The sequence below is a fragment of the Herpailurus yagouaroundi genome, unplaced genomic scaffold (genome assembly GCF_014898765.1).
Source record: "Herpailurus yagouaroundi ecotype Mexico unplaced genomic scaffold, PumYag 222, whole genome shotgun sequence".
In the NCBI taxonomy this organism is placed as follows: Eukaryota; Metazoa; Chordata; class Mammalia; order Carnivora; family Felidae; genus Herpailurus; species Herpailurus yagouaroundi.
Genome location: NW_024412453.1, coordinates 2,534,981 through 2,555,089, shown reverse-complemented (window position 1 = coordinate 2,555,089; position 20,109 = coordinate 2,534,981). Strand labels below are relative to the sequence as shown.

General features: G+C 44.4%; 2 protein-coding genes across 2 annotated transcripts in view; one reads left to right on the top strand and one right to left on the bottom strand.

Annotated features, from left to right (window-relative positions):
• Window positions 1-1,283, top strand: part of UQCRC2 (ubiquinol-cytochrome c reductase core protein 2) — a 31,672-nt gene extending 30,389 nt beyond the window's left edge. The window contains exon 14 of the mRNA XM_040458801.1: window positions 1,017-1,283. Coding sequence (XP_040314735.1) covers window positions 1,017-1,100 — 84 coding nt within the window. The 3' untranslated portion in view covers window positions 1,101-1,283. The remainder of the gene's footprint in view (window positions 1-1,016) is intronic.
• On the bottom strand, window positions 84-14,762 carry PDZD9 (PDZ domain containing 9). Its single transcript, XM_040458802.1, has 5 exons — window positions 14,495-14,762; window positions 12,427-12,606; window positions 7,761-7,950; window positions 2,276-2,987; window positions 84-305 (listed from the first exon to the last, which is right to left on the bottom strand). Exons 1-4 carry the CDS (start codon window positions 14,523-14,525, stop codon window positions 2,594-2,596), a joined length of 795 nt encoding a protein of 264 aa, XP_040314736.1. The 5' UTR covers window positions 14,526-14,762; the 3' UTR covers window positions 84-305; window positions 2,276-2,593.
• Window positions 14,763-20,109: the final 5,347 nt, after the last annotated feature.

Below are 20,109 nucleotides of genomic sequence, written 5' to 3'. Positions count from 1 at the left end.
AATAAACTGTCGTGCCAATCCCGCACGATCCAGGATCTCAGGATTTTTGTTCATCTTCTCAGCAGGAGACATTCTGCTATTGCTTTTTTTTTTTTTTTTTTTCACATATATTATTGTGAGACTGAATTGTTTTAAGGGCCAGGACCGTATCTTATACCTTTTTGTACTCTCTACTATGCCTAACAAATATATGAACTACAGAACAAATCCACAATCAGTGGGTTTTCCCAGTTTTTTCCACATGAAAAATGTCAACTCCTCTTGCATTGTAGAGGTCTCCACCATCTTCTCCCCAACAGCTCCACCTTAATGTAGGGACAATGAGGACAGAAAAAAAAGAAACAGGATACTTTAAGGTCGTAACTTTGACTTGATTTCACTTCGCCCCGAAGTTCATCATTCCATACCCTTCCAAATGGCTCTCCTTTACTATACTGTTGTTGTGGGAGTCCCAGCCCAGCTGCCTCTTCATGATCTCCCTGTGCCTGAGACAGCATGGGGGACTGCTACTCACGGTAGTACATCTGACCTCATCGGCCAGCCTTTTTGCTTCAAATAGTGGCATAAAGGAAACAGATAAAAGTTTGACTTTTATGTTGACAGTTGGTGTATTTTTATCGACTCATAGACTATTTGCCATCGCAATACAGAAACAGTAAAGTACTGCCCTGCCTGAGGCCGACTCTGCCCTATTTTGCAATGTCAGTGAGGTTTTCCCTATCCCCCTTTTTACCAGCTACCCTCATGTCTGGAGCACCACACTTGCTCAGTCACGTGTAATGAGGGAACATTCAAAGGGACAGCGGAGCTTTGCTTCCTACATTGTCACAAATTAAAATAACGTACCAGCCCTCTCCTGTAGTTAATCTCACAAGAGGCTAGTACAGAATTGCTGGCTCAGGATGCCCTGTCCATAAACTCTTAAAATAACAAAATAGATAAGTTTATCTACTGCATAATACATTTTCTTATTTCTGTTAATTTTTTCTGTCATTTGTTTGTTTGTTTACTTCAAGGCTGCAAAGAAGTTTGTTTCTGGCCGGAAGTCAATGGCAGCAAGTGGAAATCTGGGGCACACACCTTTCGTTGATGAGTTGTAAATTCTGAAACAGGAAAGAGCTGAACATTTTCTCAGCCCAGAGCAGCAAACACGTGAAAGTCAAAAATCTCTAATAAAACATACATCTTTTTTTTTCCCCCAATAAGGTGAAATGTCTTAAAGCATAAATACATAAATTGTTCCCAGCTGACTTAAAGTCAATAAAACATTCTGTTGAAATGTTTTTCTCATGTCTTGGCCATCAGTTAATCAAGTATTTATTATATGCTGAGGTCTTTGTTTTAGATGCTGCAAAGGAGAACAGGAATCTAAAAGTACAGAAGCTCAGAAACTAGTAAGATTATTATCGATGGCTTAAAAAAATTTTTTTTTAGTGTTTATGTATTTTCGAGACAATGCAAGAGACCGAGTGCAAGCAGCGGAGGGGCAGACAGAGGGAGACACAGAATCTGAAGCGGGCTCCAGGCTCTGAGCTGTCAGCCCAGAGCCCGATGCGGGGCTTGAACTCAGGAACCATGAGATCATGACCTGAGCTGAAGTCGGACGCCTAACCGGCTGAGCCACTCAGGCACTCCTTTTATCGATGGCTTTTAAAGATAAAACCAGTTTAAAAATCTGGGTCAAAACAATTAAATGGTCTGAGTTTTACCCCCTTTCTTTACTGCCTTTCTTGCAGTATAGTTATTTCTGAAAAATCTAAATTCCCTGTTAGTCATATCTTATATTCCCACTGCATCATTTTATGTCTGATTTATCTTCACTGTGTGACAGAGTTTTGTTTCTCATCTTTTCCCTCTTCCTCATCTGTTCCCATTCTGTTTCTTAGGGCTGAAGGGGGGGAGGGGGGGTGGAACTTTATGTGCACAACTAGCCAGAAAATATATCTCTTACTTATTTTACTTACTTACTTATTTTAAGTAGGGCATTTGAAGTTTGCAAAACAAGAGAAGCTAACTGTCGAAATTAAAATGTGGCACTTGGGGCGCCTGGGTAGCGCAGTCGGTTAAGCGTCCGGCTTCAGCCAGGTCACGATCTCGCGATCCGGGAGTTCGAGCCCCGCGTCAGGCTCTGGGCTGATGGCTCAGAGCCTGGAGCCTGTTTCCGATTCTATGTCTCCCTCTCTCTGCCCCTCCCCTGTTCATGCTCTGTCTCTCTCTGTCCCAAAAATAAACGTTGAAAAAAAAAAATTTTTTTTTTTAAAAATGTGGCACTTACCTTAAAAATTGAAATTCTCTCTATGTTCATACATTCTGGTCCTGGGTTCCTCTGCCGCATTTTGTAAAAGATGAGATGTTCTTCTCAGAAGGGAGTGTGTTAATGATGTTGCTATTTTGAGAATAAGGTGGTGAGGCCTGTCTGACCCCAGGGAAGTCTTTGGATTATCACATTGAAGAATGTCTCTGACGGCATCAGAATGCACTTGTGAAAGAATGGGTAAGTCTGCACATATTCCTCCTGTAAGTATAGCAAACCTGTGCATAGCAATGCACAAAAATTAGATGCTCATGTGATCACCAGTTTGCAGACTGCTGCCTAAGCAACTTTTGATACAGGTTGACCCCTGCCCTTTTCAACTTGGGCAAAGTCTTCTAGCCAAAATGCATCTGAGGTAGAGGAGGCTGTGGATGAGGAAGAGCTTTGGTTGTCTCGCTTCACCATTGTCCAGTATGGAGAAGGGGGCCTCACTTCTCTCTTGGGATCTTTGTGAATCACCACATCAGCATTAATGCCTTTTCCTACACTAATAGTACGGTTCTTCTTTTTGTAGCCATGCCATTCTCTGGAGATAGACATTGGTCTCCTTGCAGAGTGATGCCCACTGGACCTTGAATATTTATAATACTTAAGTTTTTTATCTGAAACTACATCTTCACTGTCATCACTGCTTGCCAAAGGGTCTTTTGCTTGCTCAGTTTTCTTTGTTGTGCTGAAATGGAAAAAAAAAAAAAAAAAGTGAAAGACATGTATTCTTCATGTCTGCATATTCATTGTCCCCTAACAAGATGTCTTGTAACCTGCTTTGGTTCATCAAAGAAAGGATATAATTTAGCTTTAGCACTTTCTGTGTTATTGAAGATTTTCTCTCCAAAACTGTCTTTAAATTTGTTTCCACTCCTAAATGTAAATCAGATTCTGCCTTAAGTTATTTCACATCACTTTCAAAAGTTTGAAAATAACTTAAGTCAGACTACTGACCAGAATATTAGCAGGTTTTAAGATGTGGGTTAATTTCATTCCAGAATGACAGGTCAACCTGGCCATCTCCTCCACAGAACTCTTCTCATGGGTCACATGGGGTCAGTAATAACAGTGTCTTACCGATTTCCAAGGTATTCAGGAACTAGTGGACCTCTAAGTACACTAGTCATCGGGAAATTTTTGAGCCGCCTTTTGTTCTCCTGAGAACCATCATTTGCCTCTCTTTTGGGTTTACAAATGTGTATTTATACAACACCCTCTACACCCAGATGTGTCTCATTCACTATTCCACTTCTCTGTTGCTGTCCAAAAGCTTTTAAAGATTTTTTTTGTTACCTGCCCCAACTATTGGCTTTCTTGAGAGGTTGTATGGAGGTTTTTTTAGTAGAGGAAAGCAGCTACTCATATACCCTTGACTGGAGAACCGGTCGTCTTCAACTGAGCATGCGGCTTCAGAAGGGATGCATGTGGAGGGGTGAGGGAGGAAGGGGACACCTGGTGATCAATGGAGTGACAGATGTTGCAGCCAGATCACCCTCACATCCCCGACTATTAGCTTTCTTGGTTGTTGAAACTTGCCCAATGCTTGCCTGCTATCATCTACAGTTCTCTTGAACTTTTCTAATGTCTGCATACCTGAGCCTGCCATTACTTTCCTGAACAAATGCTGTTACCTGCTCCCCCTCATCCTGGTGCTGTTGCCCAGCAGATCCGTTCTTAGATTTTAACATTCATTTAACAAAGATCTTTGTGATTATAGACCTTTGGTACATCTGTCCTGCTAATAGGAAATATGAAATTGTTTTCTTCGCCACCCCCCAATCTTTTAGACTTGGCTTGCATGATCACTAATATTCTTGCAGGTGTGACCGTTGTACTTGCTCCCAAAACTTCGAACAGCAGTAACTGAGCCACTAGTCTTAGTGTGTGATTTTCCTTCATCCTTGATTTAGTGCTGTGCAAGGAGGTTCTGAAGACCTCAGGACTAGAACAGGTTGCCTTCAGACATGCCTAGGACTTCCTGAACAGCATGTGAATGAAAACAAAATCCAGGTTACTTTTTTTTTTTTTCCAGACTGCAAAGAATATCTTTTGTAACTCTGTATTAGGTAACTATAAAGGACAGGTAGTAGGGTCAGATTCTTATTAAACTGAAGTAAGATTATAAAGCCACAAACGAGCAGAAGTCAGAGTTAATTACAAACAGTTTTCTATCACTGGACCTGCCCAGAGCATTATGTGGAATATTCTCCAATGGGCACACAGTACCATTTACTCCTGAAAAAGATCATACCAGCTTTGTGTAAGATGCCTTTTCTTTCCCTTTGTGCTCCTTCTCTGTCCTTTCCACATAAATTACTAAAGTGCCTTAGATATAAGCACTTTGTTTCAAATTAAGAAAGGGATTTAGAAAGTGGTTGGTATTGTTCTTAAGTCCTGTGGGCTTTAGTCTCATACTTGAGTTGTGCTATTTCTGTGTTTCCTCCTTACTTTTGAATGGTCGGTCTGTCATTCTTAAATTTTAAAATTCTGTATCTCAAACTCTGAACAATTAAAATGTGAACAACATAGTCGTTCTATAAATAAGTAATTACGAACTCAGCCTTGAGAGCTGCACTCCCCAGTACAGGGCCCACCAGCTAGGTATGGCAGCTAAATTTGAATTGATTAAACTTGAATAAAACCTAAAATTCTTCAGTTGCAAATCCTCACATTTGAGGCTCTTAACAGCCACATGTAGCCTGTGGCCACCACATCAGAACAGATCAAGAACATTTACACCACTGCAGTAAGTTCTTGGATATTGTTGCTCTAGAGACAGATCTAGTCACACTTAGTCCTGTGACCACTGGCAAGTTTACACACACCTTTCTTGGCCTCAGTTTTCTTATGTAACCATGATAATAAAAGGAATTAACCTGAGGATTAAATGGCAAAATACTTGTAAAGCAGTGTCCACCACATAGTAAGCAATGAATAAGTGTTCACTGTTATCATCATAATGATTTTTAACTGTCATGATTGGTTTGGTTATTGGGGGAAAAACTTGTCCCTAATTTGTGTCTGATCTAAGGGGACAACTGGTACCCAGCTCTGGTCCACTGTCACCATGTGAGGACAAAAGCCCATCTTCTAATTTTTTAGGAGAAACCAGAGATGCAGATAATTTCCATGGAATCTTAGATATGTAAATTTGGCAACTAATGCAAATGTTTTTTATTTAAAATTTTTGAAATATACAGAAAAATGAAAAAAAAGAAACCTAGTTAAATGAAAAAACTTACAAACACTTTGCTAGCCCTTGGAAAAAGCCCCTCCGTATCCTTCCTTCTCTCTACAGTCACTGCTATTCCGGCTTTTTAAAATGCTGTGGGAGACTAGCAAAGCACATCTGTTGGCCATATCAGTCCCTTGGACCAAAAGTTGGAATATCTGAAGTAATGTCTATCCAGTGTGGCCCATTTTTTAGTCCTTAGTAAAGTTCCTAGCCAGCTTTCCCTGAGCCCATCCCAATAACCAAAGATACACAGCTGTAACAACTAGTGCTCAGAAATCTGTCAAATTAATAAGGACCACTCTTGCATCAGAGCACTGAACTTGTCACTGAAGAAGGATCTCATGTTCTACATGTCTTCATGTTCTACAGAACTTCCTCACATATCTGATCCTCAGAGGAGTCTCTGGTACTCCTGTGTTACAGATAAACAAGCTCTCAGAGGTTAAGCGATTTGCCTGAGCTTCAAAGCTAGATTTTAATTTTCATTCACTCTGAATAAATGAGCCCTCAGCCATGTGAAAGTCCTGTGGTAGATTTAGCCTAACAACACAGACTTAGTCCTTGCCTTCAGTTTACGTTCTCCCAGGGCAACATAGTAAACAATAGATTGTACAGATTACTTCATTGAAATTAGGATAAATGCTGTGAAGGAGATACACAGGTTTCTCTGAAAGCATATGACAGATGGACCAGACAGTGTTTTAACACTTCCTAACTTGAAGGCCCCTTGGAAAAATTTTGCGCCATGAGCCTTCAACGGTGAGTAATGACAGAGTCCTAGGCATGTTGTACACAGAGAAGGGCAAGTGTAAAGTCCGAGGCAAAGAAACATAAGACAAAGAAGCTGAGAGGCAAAGTGGACTAGAGAGGGAAGAGGACAGCAGTATGTGGTGAGGATGCGGGATACAGACCCCAGCCACATGCAGTAGCATAGACCAGTGTAAGGGTTTGGGCATTTATCCTGAGAACAGGAGGTCTAAAAAGATTTTCAGCAGGGAACACGCCACATTCAGATTTGCACTGTAAAGGGATTGTTCTGTGTAGCAAATGAATAGGGGAAGAGAGTAGACGGTGGCTCTGACTGGGGTGATGATAGTGGCCAGAGAGAGAGCTGGACAAATGTGAGAGAGAGTCGGAAGATAAAATGACAAGTTTTGTGATTATATGGGGTGGAAACAAGGGAGATGGAGAAATCTAGCATAGCCTCTAAATTTCTGACTTGTTCAACTAGGCAAATGCTCCCCCAGTAAGATAGGACCACCCCAAGGAGATAAGCAGTTAGCTGGCTCTTGATCTTTAGGCATAACGAGTGTGAGGGGTTTGTGATACATCCAAATGAAGCCACCAAGTGGGAGAGAGAAAGGGTTTAAATATACAAGTTTGAAGGTCGTACAATTTGAAAATCAGTCCTGTAGGGAGAGGGACGGAAACCACAGGCATCAGTGAGGGTGCCCAGGAAATTGAGAGAAGGAAGCCAAAGATTGAGCGCTGGGGAACTCCAAGGCTGAAGCCTGGGGAAGACGTTTCAACAGAAGAGGGGGTGGGAGTTGTACAGTGTCGAATGTTGCTCAGGAGCCACACACAGTGACGACTTGAGAAGAGTCTGCTGGAATCAACCTGAGGGCTGTGAGTGGCCCTGCAAAGAGGCCTCTTGGACAAGTGAAGACAGCAAAGCCTGGACTGAGATTGGAGGAGAGCACCTGGGAAATCATCTGGGGAAATGGCCACATCTGATACAGCTCTTCACGCACGTTTGGAGCCAAAGGGATAGGACTGTGGCCGGGGGCAGGGAGAGGGCAGCATAGTCAAGGTGGGGTTTGTAAAGAGGCAGAGGCCCCAAAAGCCTTACATGTTATTGAGAAGGATCCACAGAAAAGCTGAATGTCCAGGAGACAAATGAGGGCGTGGGATCCACAGCACGTTTGAGGCTGACTCTGGACAAAGGGACACATTGCAGGTAGATTTGGAGGCCGAGCTCCCATTAGATGGTTCTCTCTCTTTCTCTCTCTCTTCTTTTTTTTTTTTTTTTTTTTTTTTTTTTTAGCTCCAGATTCAAGGCTCTCGCCTCTATCAATCTGCCTCACATTAGGTCCTGCAGATTGTACTTCTCCAAAAGGATTTAAAAACCCACTAAATTACTGCAGCGGTTTCACCAAGACCACGTGCTTCACAGGCTCTGGGGAACAGTAGCACAACAAAGTTTTCCTAAAATAAACGACTTACCGTGTTACCGGGAATTTGGTCTCAGGGATTAAATCATGTATTTCTTGCCATTCTTGGGGTATGTCAATAAAATCTCGGTAAATCTTGATTTGTAGCACTGTTCCTATGGTGATGTGTTGCAAAAGTTTTAAAAATTCTCGAAGAGTATATCCTAACACATTGGCATGGCCAACACTAATCAGAACATCACCTGAAGAAGGAAAGAAATTTATCAGTAAAATTAAGATAATGGGTCATCGGGCTCATACCACTTCTGGCTGCACTGTGAGGTATTCCATTTTACGAGTTCAACCAGACTCCAGCCTTTATTTAATAAAAGTGACCAACTAGGTGACATGAGTGTCCTTCACATAATGAATGCATGCAAGATGTTTCTTAATAGCGGTGTAGAAGATATTATATCATGTTTTTATGGTATTTCTTTAGTCCTTGGTGTGAAAGAGGCTAAAAATCGTTTATAATCTGAACCATCCTTTAGGATTCTAAAAATGTTTGTTTCGAATTAAATGAATAGTCATTATTATTAAAAAAAAACCACTTACACTGAGTAAATGACCTACTTGCTATTGTACCTGCCTGGCAATTTCCAGTGCCCTCCACTCTATTAACATAAAGCCCTTCTGGGGCGCCTGGGTGGCTCAGTCGGTTAAGTGTCCAACTTCGGCTCAGGTCATGATCTCACAGTTCGTGAGTTCGAGCCCCGCGTCAGGCTCTGTGCTGATGGCTCAGAGCCTGGAGCCTGTTTCCGATTCTGTGTCTCCCTCTCCCTCTGACCCTCCCCCATTCATGCTCTGTCTCCCTCTGTCTCAAAAATAAATAAACGTTAAAAAAAAAAATTTAACATAAAGCCCTTCATTTTAATTTTCTGCCTTGTGCGGTATTAGTCGAGCAAGTAATTCTGCATGAAACAATGGACATTTAGCATGCTTTAAGCTTAAGATGTGTATATAGAGAGTATGTTGGATAAAGGGATTTGAAAGCTAGACTTCCTACTTTAGGGCATTGCTGGACAGGAAGGGAAGTGTGATGGTCAACCATAGAGCTTCTAATCTCCTGGCAAATGGGAAGAAAACCACATCTTGACAGCAAGTCCCTGGACCCCCTAAGTGCATATCTTTGCCCACCTCCCTGCCGCCAGCACCTAGGGCATGGACATGTAAACTAGATCCAGCCACGGGCACTCCCACCCGGGTCACTGAACCTGGGCAGGAGATGCCGCTGGGTGATGGAAGCACCCGGTTTCCGGGGGTAGTTCTACATGGCCCCGCGTTCTGGCATCATTTTCCAAGCCTGGTTCTCCAGCCTTTCTGGCAGTTCTGTCAGACTCCAGGTTCTAAGTTCAGTGCCTTCACAGGCACTGTTTCCGATTGCCTGCAGTGAATCCTGACTACTGCAAGGATATTCAGCAAGAGAGGAAGGAATACAAAGAAATTACTTCTTAAGGGCTCACATTAGGTAAAATCTTAGTCTCCAGATCTTACTAGAACTAACAGCCTGCCAAATGGTAATGGAGACTTTGTCACTAACACTGGATAAAGGGACTCCAATCAAGTCCCAAAGGATGTGTTCATTTCTCTGTGCGTGAGAAGCTAGGGACCCCTCAGTTACCTTCATTCCCAGACAGCAGAAGCCTAACCTCCAAGGAGGAGAGAGGATGCAGTGCCTTCTGTGATACTACACCCCACCGTGCTGTAGTTGGGAATTAATGCTGATCTCAAAGGAAGGCTCCAAGGACAAACTTTCATGGTGCTAGATCCTATCAGAAACTTCAGTTTAAAAAGAACTTAAGTTTAAAAGTACTGAAGAAAATGAATACTTGGAAGGGTGAAGAAAAACCTGCTTTGGTCTTACAAAGTAGCTGATGCTAAAACCAGCCTAGGATCTGCAGCTAACTTCAGAATGAAACAAGCTTCTCCCAGCCACCTGCAGAGTGTGCCATCTGAAACAGCTGTTCATCCTACAGAGGTTAATTACAATGGCAAAACAAAACCAAACACCTCACTGGATGAGTTTACGTGCCTGATGTTAAAAGGAACGTTTATAGCTGAAAGCTATGGCTTGGCATTCTGCTTAATTACGTTGTCGAAGGATGTTTTTTATCAAGAGGGCAGAAAATAAACAGCTTAATTCCCTGACCATCCTGACTGTAAACCAAAGGTGTCATTGTATGAGTGTGATTACTCTGGCAATAGATATTAACATCGCCCTTCATAAAGAAACATCAGTCTGGTATTTATGAATACCAACCCCATTACACTTTTTTTTTTCCTGTTTTAATGGGCTGTAGGAACCACATAATTATAAACCTTGTCTCGATTACCTATATTAAATCAACTTTGCAGCAGCCAAGCCACTACTGAAAACTAGATTTTTATTTGTTTTTCTCCATCTCTCCCGACAAGGCTCTGAGTTCCACAAGCTCCAGGTGGCTAGAGACCACATCTGTTTGGCTTACCATTATGCCCTCATGCCCAGCAGGACACCTGCACACAGTAGGCATTCAGGAAACGCTTATTGAATGAATGTGAGCAGTATATGACTTGTATTTACCTTCAAAGCTATACTATTTCTTAAGACTCTAGATATCAGTCTATTTAAAGCCATATTGGCCAAAAGGAATTTTAATTCAGCCAGAATAAACAAACACTAAACTAAACTAGCAAATGCAATAGGAAATGAAACCCAATTTGAAACACCAGAAGAGAAAAATGTAAAACACGTGGATGAGAAATAATGGGGCTGGGAGGTAACAGGGTCGAAGAAATAGCAGGTCTGTGGGACTATCACCTCTGAACATCTCATTCATTGTTAAAAGGACTGAATTCTGGTCTTTAAAACCAAGAGCCTGAAGAGAACTCACTGACCCATCATGAAGAGATGTGGGACTCTGGACTCCTCCGGTACTGAAATCCCACTTCCAGTCAAAAGTGTGGGCTCTCTAGACATGGGTTCAAGTCCCAGCTCTGCCCACCCACTTAGCTCTGTGTATTGACCAAGTTACTACATCCCCAACCCTCTACATTGTGTTATCGACCTTCCAGGAGTTTGTAAAGACTAAATTAGATAATAGATGTGGAAACACCTTGCACAATGCCAGTGGCAAACATTTATTATTCATTTACTAATGCACAGACATAATATGTGCCAGCATTAAAGGTAAATCCTGGATTTAAAAGATGAATTCAAGACTGCCTCTGACCTCCAGGAGCCCACTAACCATAGCCACACCATGAGGTTCTGTTTACTGTGCATAAAAGCACACTCCTGTCCCACTCCAGCGAGTGTGTGCTCTGGTTATGAATCAGCTTCTGTTGCCTGACCCCAGAGAAACTGAGGAAAAGCTCATGGGAACCTGTGCTGGACTTCTTTTGGTCTGGAACTGTCTCCCTGGTGCTTTTTTTCCCCAGCACCAAGCACTGACATTTGGAGAGAATGTTTTGGATTATAAGGTGGGGGCAAACTTTCATAATGGCATCATTTATCTATTTTCTTCTTTAATCCCCTGCTTCTAACACAAGCTGCAGTTAGAATCACCTGAGGAGCTTTTAAATCATGAACTGCCCTGTCCCCAGCCCCCTATCAATTGAATCAGCACCTCTGGGGAGATGGGGCCTAGGCATCTCAGTTTTAAAAGCTCCCAAGGTGATTCTAGGAAGTAGCATTATAAATCAGTAATTTAATCCACTGGGGCTCCTGTACCACAATCATTTTTTATTTAAAGAAAAAAAGAAAGAAAAGCCACAAGTCAGGAAACTCTCTAAGAGCAGCCTAAGAGAAATGATTGCCAGTATTTCCATAGAACTGTCGTTTTCAAAGGACTTTCATAAAATTTATCTCTCCAAATCCTAGCAACCTCTGAGGAAGGTAGCTCTTATCCCAATTTAGAGATGAGGTGACTGAGGCCTAGAAGGTCAAATGACTGCCCAAGGTCACAGAACTAGAAAGTGACAGAGCCTGGGCCTGACTGAATTCAGGCCCAGCTAAAACCAGATGATTCTTGTTTCTCACCACCTTACCATCCCATTGTGCCTCCCTGACTCCTGAGCACAGCCCTAGAACTGGAGCAGACACTGGAAAACACATCTTGAACTGGATGGAAAATTCATTCTCCCAAAGACAAGAGAAGCAGGGCAGTGTTGATCAAAGGCCTTGGGCTCTGAAGTCTAACATTGGGTTCAAATCCCTGATCCCTGGTGTGACAATGGGCAATTTACTAAATATCTGACTCCTTATCTATACGGTGGTTTAATGCAGAATCTACCTCAGGGATTGTCAGGAGGATGAAATGAGATCATGCTTCTAAACATTAACAATGATTAATACTGCTTACCTAGCAGAAGAAAAGTTTGTCCACAGAGAGGCATAAACTCTGGAATGACACCATCCCACTTGCCAGAGCGGGGTGAACCTAGACAAGGAACTCAATCTCTGTGCCTCAGTTTCCTCCCCTGTGAAAGGGGGATGACAATAGTTCCTACCTAGAGACTTACTGTAAGAATTCAGTGAAAAAATAAAACAGCGAGGGTTATTAAAGTGCTAGCAACTGGCTGGCCCACAAAAAGCTCTCAAACAATGTCATCATCATTATTATGGTTACACTAAAACCTATTAACCAGGGTCTCCCCGAAGGCAGATGGGGGGGGGGGGGGGGGGGAACCAGAGTCACCTGGCTGGAGTTTTCCATCCGTGGCTGCAGCCCCCGTCCTGATGAGGTGGGTGATCTGGAGGTAGGGCCCATTCTGGATGATGATCAGGCCTAAGCCCAGGTTGCCCACAGTGAGTTTGGTCTGCTGAGTTTTGCTCAAGTTGTGTATGGATGACTTGACATTGAAGCCAACGTTTTTGCCTAATATAAAGAGGGGGACATTTTTTAGTCCTTCACCTGGACAGCAGCATGACAGTATCACTGGGGTTCTAAAGCCAGATCCCTGGGGCAGTTCCTCAACCTATTTATTTCTCAGTTTCCTCATCAGTAAAGTGAGGACAGTACGTGTCTAGCTTGGAGACTTGTTATGAGAATAAATGAGACAGAGGGCTTTGCTCAGTGCCTGGCACCTGCTGAGTGCTTAATTAATGTCAGTTATTATGTATTCACTTGACAAATGTTTCTTGATGCAGGCAGTGTGCTAAGAAATAGCAGTTTCTTGCCCTTATGGATCCTGCAGCTTAGTGGAAGAGACAGATACTAATCAGTCACATAAATAGATGTTGAATAACAAACTGTAACACATGCTATGAAGGAAAAATACAGAGAGCTCTGAGGAGGACTGCCAGGAGGCCAAGGTATCCTGCGGGGAAGGCAGTTCAGGCTTCATACAGGAGGCAAAATTTGAATCGAGGTCAAAAAGACCAACAGGAAATCTTGAGACAAAGGAGGGTGGGAGGGAGCAAACTGGATTGAGGCTGTGAGGAAGGAACAGAGATGCACTGGAGCACTCGTGAGGAGCAAAGTCACAGCCGTGAGGAGCAAAGTCACAGCCGACTGGCGTGGCCTCACAGGCTTACCTCACTGGAAAAGCTCAGGAGCAGTTTAAGCGGGACCCTGTAACATTTGTATTTTCTTAAACAAAACAAATGAACCCGGCTGGCTGCTGTGCAGGGCACAGACTGCGGGATCCAGAGTGGATGTGGGAAATCAAAGTGTTACTGGAGTCACCCAAGCATGCCATGGCGATGTCAGTGGAAATGGTAGCGAAAGATCATTTGGGAGGAAAATCCGGGAAAATGGGTGGTGGTGGAAGGGTGCCGAAGTATATTTTCTCCAGAACTGATTCTCACAAGAAAAGTTTCAAAGACTATGGAGTGATTTAACACAAGTTACTTTCCTAAGAGGAAGCTTCTCAGAAGACTCATTTTCAGTACACAGGAAGTTTCTGGGGACATTTGTTTTCAGCAGCTCTTCCTGAAGGACAAGTGACAGGCCTTTGCAAAATCCATGTGACTGTGGTGTTTTGGGGGGGCCCAAGAGGCCTGCTGAGGGAGGGGTGCCCCTGTCCCCCCACCCCCAGGTTCATGACCCTTCCCTGTAAGCAAGTGTCCTTGCTGTCTCCAACCTCACCTTCCCCCAAACCACAGAGACTCTATAGAAAGTAAAGTAACCCAGTATAAAGAAGGTACCACATTCGGAGATTTTTCAGGATTCTGGGAGCCATTTGGAGCAGGTCAGACCCTCCTTCAGCCTCTAGCTCCTGAGCATACAGAGAAGTGGCATCTCAGACAAGGTCTGAGTTCCAACCTCAGCTTGCTACTTCATTGTGCTTAGGATAAAATAATCTATAGGAGACCCAGTCTCAAAAGACAGCAGGGTTAAGGGAAAGAAGGCAGACTCAAAAGACTCCATACCACACGATTCCACTTTTATGACACTCTCCGTGGAAAGGGCAAAACTATAGAAACAGATCAGGAGTGTCAGGCACTGAAGTGCAGGCTGGTGGCAAAGAGGAGCAAAGTAATTCGGGGACGGGGGAGGGAGCGTGTGTGGGAGGGAAACTTCCACATCTTGGTGGTGGTGGTTATATGTGGGTATTCATTGGTCAAAACTCAGAGCTATACACTAAAAATGGGCGGGGGGGGGAGGGGGAGGCTCTTACTGTATGTAAATTATAGTTTGGTAAACAAATGATGGCGAGGGGCTAACTCCCAGGCCAAGAGGGTGACGTTCCCATTTTACAGGGGAGGCAAAGTAATGAAGGCTTTGTCTCCAGGGCGTCTCCCTCTCCCCACTCCCCAGTTACCTTTTTTGCTTTTATGGGCGGCCTTCTCCATGGCCCCAGGAGGGCAGACCGCTCAGGAGGGGCCTCCTGGAGCAGAAGCTGGAGTGGGTCCAACTCCCAACTGTTTCGAACCCGCGAGGAGGGGGCGCACAGCGACCGGGGGACCCCGGGAGGCAGGAGATTTCCGGCGCTGCCCCTCGGGATGGCCGCCAGGGGGCAGACGTAGGTCATCCGTGGGGGTCACAAGGCCTCAGCGGACTTGGAAAAAGGAGTGAGTGAAAGTTTTGGCGGAGAACAAACTCGTTCAGGGAGCAGCACAGTGTCTGGCTCACAGTGGGTTCATCATCCATTCTTGGAAAACAACCTAAGTGGGGAGGATGGAGGAAGCACAGAGGCGGGTGTGGCAAAGCTGTGAAATTGTGGGGCCCAGGTAGACCCTAACTAGAAGCCCATATAAGATCACACAATCCCCTGCTGCACTCCCAGTAATGATATTTTTAAATATTGCTGCATCAATAGTCCCAACTGTTTTGGAACTGCACTGTTTTCATCAATGTTTTGCATGAGAAGAGGGGCCAAGGGTGGCTCAGGGGGGAAAAAAAATGAGTCACGATTAGGAGAGAAATTAATTCTTCCTTCTTTTTTCCAAAATAATTCTTTCCTCCCACACACACATTCGTTCATAGGACAAATATTTACTGGAAGCCCGCTCTGTGGTTTGTGCTGATGCTGGGGACACAACAGTCGGCAAGACAAACAAGGGCCCTATCCTTTTGGAACTTAGATTTAACGAGCAGATCAAGTGGATATAATTTAAGAAAACTGTAAATTATCAAAAATACATTCTAGAAGAAACAGAAAGCAATGTGATCAGGTAGGTCCTGTCCTCATTCCCACTCCGATAAAACGGAGAAGCTATGCACCTTACATTCATGTCTTCAATAGTTATCAAGCACTTATTAGATGTCAGCCACTGTGCAAAGATTTCTATGGTAAACCCAGTTTACCGGGCTGTTTCTGTGGCTCTACCCAGACAGTAAACCAGGGCAGATTTTCATTCAATAAATCCCACCTTGCAGAGGCTGGGACAAAAGGAAAGAACAGTCATCCATTTTCTTACTCTCAACCTCAAGGAGTCTCCAGCAGGTGGCTTCTTGTGATCGATCACCAGTTTCCTCCTCCAAACAGTCTGGCAAGGTGTCTATGCAGACACCAAATTAACTCTGTCATAAAATGCATCCTTTTCCTCTGTTTTCCTATTAGTAGGGGGACAGTGAGAGTTTGTGGAACTAAAGCATGTCAGCATCGGAGGTTCAGGGAGGGGAGCCTATCGGCGCCTGGCACATAGGGTGTCCATCTGCCTTCCCTCCATCCCAGGCTGAAAACTCTCTTCAGGGCAGATACCAAGATCACACCGATGGGTGGAACTGCAGGATACAAACGGTTGTGGATGCCATCCTGTGCTGCCCAGATCCCCCTTCGGGACTGAAGGATTTATTCCTGCTCCTCTACCCCACCCCTGCTTCCAGCTGAGCTCCCTGCCCAAGATTACACCTTCCCAGGGCAGCTAACATCCAGTGACTGGTCACTGTGGGGTAAAAATCTGGCTCCCTCAGTCCAGCTCGAGCAACCCTGGAGGGCAATCCCAGCTCCAGAGCTCCTGTGGGGTCTACTGAGGTCCTTCTGTGGCTGCATTGCCACCTTTGCCTAATGCTGCTTCCCCTTCTTCCCCTCATGGGCGTGGCTTCCAAGAGCACTCCCCAATAAACTCCTTGCAGCTCAAGAGTGTTTCCTGGAAAGCCCACCCAACCTGCAGCAGCTAGCACCAGGGATGGTCTGCAAGAGTAGACGCCAAGATGGAATTTCGGAGCTGGGTGACCCCGTTGTCTAGGTGATAATGAGGACCCCATCCATACCCAGTAGAGGAGGTGTATACATCACCTTGGGCACAGGGAAGCACTAAGATTGTTCCATTTTTCACCAGAGAAAATTGAAACAGTTTGTCACCCACATGATCCACCTGAGTATCTCTTAGTGCTCCCTTGCCCTATTTTGACAGTGAACAGACAAAAAAAGCAGCCACAGCCCGAGAAATACATGGCAACAAGTGGCTCAGACTCCTCAGGGATGGAGGTCCGAACCACCCCACCACATAAGCCACCTAGACCACCAGAGGTGCTAGCAAAAGGTGAGAGGAATCTAGGATGGGCAGGAGAGGAGGGAGGTGATGAGCATGTTGCTTATGCCTGGAGATGAGCTGCAGCAACACGGGGAGCTGGGGTTTGTCCTGCTAACCTTCCTTTCATAAGATTCCCACAGGAAAAGATGCTCACCGGGGTCCTGCTCTCAGAACTGAAAAGAAGCAGGTGGATCGGCGTGCAATGGGTGCACTGTGACAAATGTTGCCCCGTGCTACCCAGTCCTCCTGAAGACTGAAGGACTTAGTCCCCAGCTCCTGGGAAGGTTGTAGGTTCATGGATCTCAGCTGTCGGCCCTCTCAAGGAATTGTCTTTGGCTGAAGAGCAGCCATACCCAAGGTCATTCCTGAGGTAGCTCAACTCCAATGACTGGTCCATGTGGGGATATAAAGGCTTGGCCCCTTTTCCCCAACTCTGAGTGGCCACCCCAACTTCAGAGTTGCTCACGGGGTCTGCCAAAGCCTCCAATAACCGAATCACAGCCAAACTGCTCCCTCTGCCTTCCCTCCCCCCAAAGGAGTTGCTCCTTAGTGCACTCCCTAATAAAGACCGCACGCTAATCCATAATCTCTGGTTGGAGTCAGCTCCAGTGGAACCCAATCCATGAGACAAAAGGAGATTTGAGCCCAAGGCACAAACTGTTAACCTCTGGATTTAGCTCTTTGGTCTTATCTAATCCCAGAACCCCCAGGTGCATGTATATGGTGCAGCCACCAAACTCTTGGCCTTCATGGTGAACTTGACCCCCTGGGGAAGCAGTGTGTTCTTTATCCTGTCAGGCCAAAGATACTCCTTAAAGAGAAGAGTGATTATATAGTCCCCTCCACAGCTTTCACCAAGGTCCCATCTGGATTCAGCCTCTGTTGGGCCAAGGCCTACCATCCATCATGATAAAGCACACTGTGTTCACAGCCCCTTAATAGCCACAGAATGGCTATTTATGACTTAAGGCTGCCAGCATAGATCCCTTCCGGGGGCCTTCTGGGTCCCCAAGGATTTTCTGCCTTAAGGATCCCTGTGGCTCATCTCTCTGAATGAAATAGCCCCAGCTGCTTTGCTTAAGGGAGAGTGAGGAGATGGGGAGCTTCTCCCACTGAAGCAGAATGTCTGACTTTCCCAAGTTCAAGTCAGTAGAAGGGAGGGGACTAGAATATAGTTCTGTATCCTTTTTGCTCCACCACACCACCTCTCATGAACCCTAGGGTTTGCCTCTACTAAAATCTAGACTGGGGGTGGGGGTGGGGGCTCAGTCAGTTAAGCATCTGACTTTGGCTCAGGTCATGATCTCATGGTTTGTGAATTTGAGCCCTGCAATGGGCTCTCTGCTGTCAGCACAGAGCCCACTTCGGATCCTCAGCCTCCCTCTCTCTCTGCCCCTACCACACTCATGTATGCATGTGCTCGCTCTCTCTCTCTCCTAAAAACAAATAAAAACATTTAATAAAAAATAAAATAAAATGTAGACTGGGATATAGAGGAGAAGGGAACTGATCTGTCCTGTAGATCTCAGACAGATCCAGGACTCTGCAATACCAGGTATGTTGGAAGTAGAGAATGAGATATGGGACTAAAATCAGGATTAATGGAAAATATGTAATCAGAGTATTTAGTCCCTGCCCACCCCTCCCACCCCCATGCTGGGTGGTAAAGAAGGAATGGGAAGGTGACTTTCTGAAGTGACTTGTGGCCATTAATCTGGTGAAAATTTTCTCAATTTTTTTTTTAACTCCAAATTGTTTTTTTTCCCCTTAAATTTAAATATAGTTGACATATTAGTTTTGGGTGCACAATATAGCGATTCGATATTCATAGATGTCATGAAATGATCACCACAATAAGTCTAGTTCCCATTATACAGCTTGTTTTTATCCTTTAATCTTAGATCCAGAACCTTTTGTAGAGGGGCAGAGGTAGGAGGGACTGGGAAGTGCTGCCCAGGTAGAAGGGAATTTACACTCGTATTTTTTAAACACAATGATCAAGTGATCACCATACCACTCACAGGCAAACTGTTCCAACAGTTCACCTCAGGATTCTCATCATTGCCTAGTAGTGAACATCAGCGGACATTATTTGAGAATTCAGAACTATAAAGCTGGGAGTTTCTTCTATGCCTGGGCAATAGAAACTCTGGACGAGAAGCCAAGAATATGACTCCATCAAACTTCTCCAGTACTTTAAAAAAAAAAAAAAAAGTGAAACCCTGCTGCAGTAATGTGATATGCATATCTGAGTCCCTGGAATATATCAATCAGCTTGTGCCTATTTCTGTGGCAGAGGAAAACTAAACGGTGTCATAATAATTAAAAAAAAAATCCTTCCCCCCAGGAGACCAATGTTTGGACAGGAAAGTCTATAGACTAGCAATTAAATCCCTCCTTACCCAATCTATGTGGTGACACTGATAACTCTGCAAGTTTCTGCAAGGCTGTTGGATTTGGTGGAATTTGAAACTTGCTGAGTTTTGGGAACATGTAGGCATTCCCAAAATAGAGACAGATGTCAACCTTCTAGGTCTTTCTTGAGATGACCTCTGTGGCATTTAAGGAGAAGATGACTGTCTCATCTCTTGTTTGCTGCGTGGGGGACTATCCAGGAAAGAAAGAGCTGGATCCAAAGTTAAGGTTAATGGTGACTTGGTCCAAGAGTCAGTCACAAAAGAAAAAGCAACCTCCACTAGATAGTAAAATTATAGATGGAGAAATCATCTGTATTGCCAACAAACTACGCCAATGTCTTGTTTGTTTCTGTTTATCCATCCAAACTAAGCTTCACCTCAGGCCTCAACTCAGTAAGTACTATCACCAAACACCTGGTTACTCAGGCCAAAACCTTAAGAGTCATTCCTGAGGCCTTTCTTTGTTTCAACTCCTCCCCCATGGTCAGTCGTTTTCCTTGCCTATAAAACACCCAAAGCCAGCCATTTTTTCCATCTTCACTATTCGCATCCTAGCTAAAGCTACATTTCTTTCTCTCCTGGAGTACTTTGCCTGTTAACTGGTATCCCTTTCATTCCTGTCCCCCCCCCCACCCCTTCCCCAACTACACTATCTTTACAGATTAAATAAGACCTTGTCAGTCTCCTGCTGAAAACCTCCTGTGCCTTTCGCTTGCACTTAGAACAACATCCAGACCCTTTACCATGGCTCCCCAAACCCTACATCTGGTCTCCGCCTACCTCTCTGTCTTTTCATACTACCGTCCAGCCAAACAGGCTATTCCACAGTTCCTTGAACAAGCCAACCTCTTCCTTGTCCCTTCCCCTAATCCTCTTTGCACTTGCTTCTCCCTCCGTCTGGAGTAGTCCTGCCCAAATCTTCACACGTTAGGCGTTTACGATAGTGGTGGTCTCAGTGAACCTTCCCTGACCATTCTAAGCATCACCACAGCCCTCCTCCTCCCCCGCCATCAGACCGACCCCCATTTAGTTCATAAAGC

What these genes read in the sequence shown, in the direction of transcription:
- PDZD9 (XM_040458802.1), bottom strand. Translation starts at nt 14,525, where the DNA reads ATGGAGAAGGCCGCCCATAAAAGCAAAAAAG. An exon ending in GGATGGAAAACTCCAGCCAG is followed by an intron (nt 7,951 to 12,426) that starts GTGACTCTGGTT and finishes TTCCTTCTTCAG; the next exon opens with GTGATGTTCTGATTAGTGTT. An exon ending in ACCAAATTCCCGGTAACACG is followed by an intron (nt 2,988 to 7,760) that starts GTAAGTCGTTTA and finishes TTTCCATTTCAG; the next exon opens with CACAACAAAGAAAACTGAGC.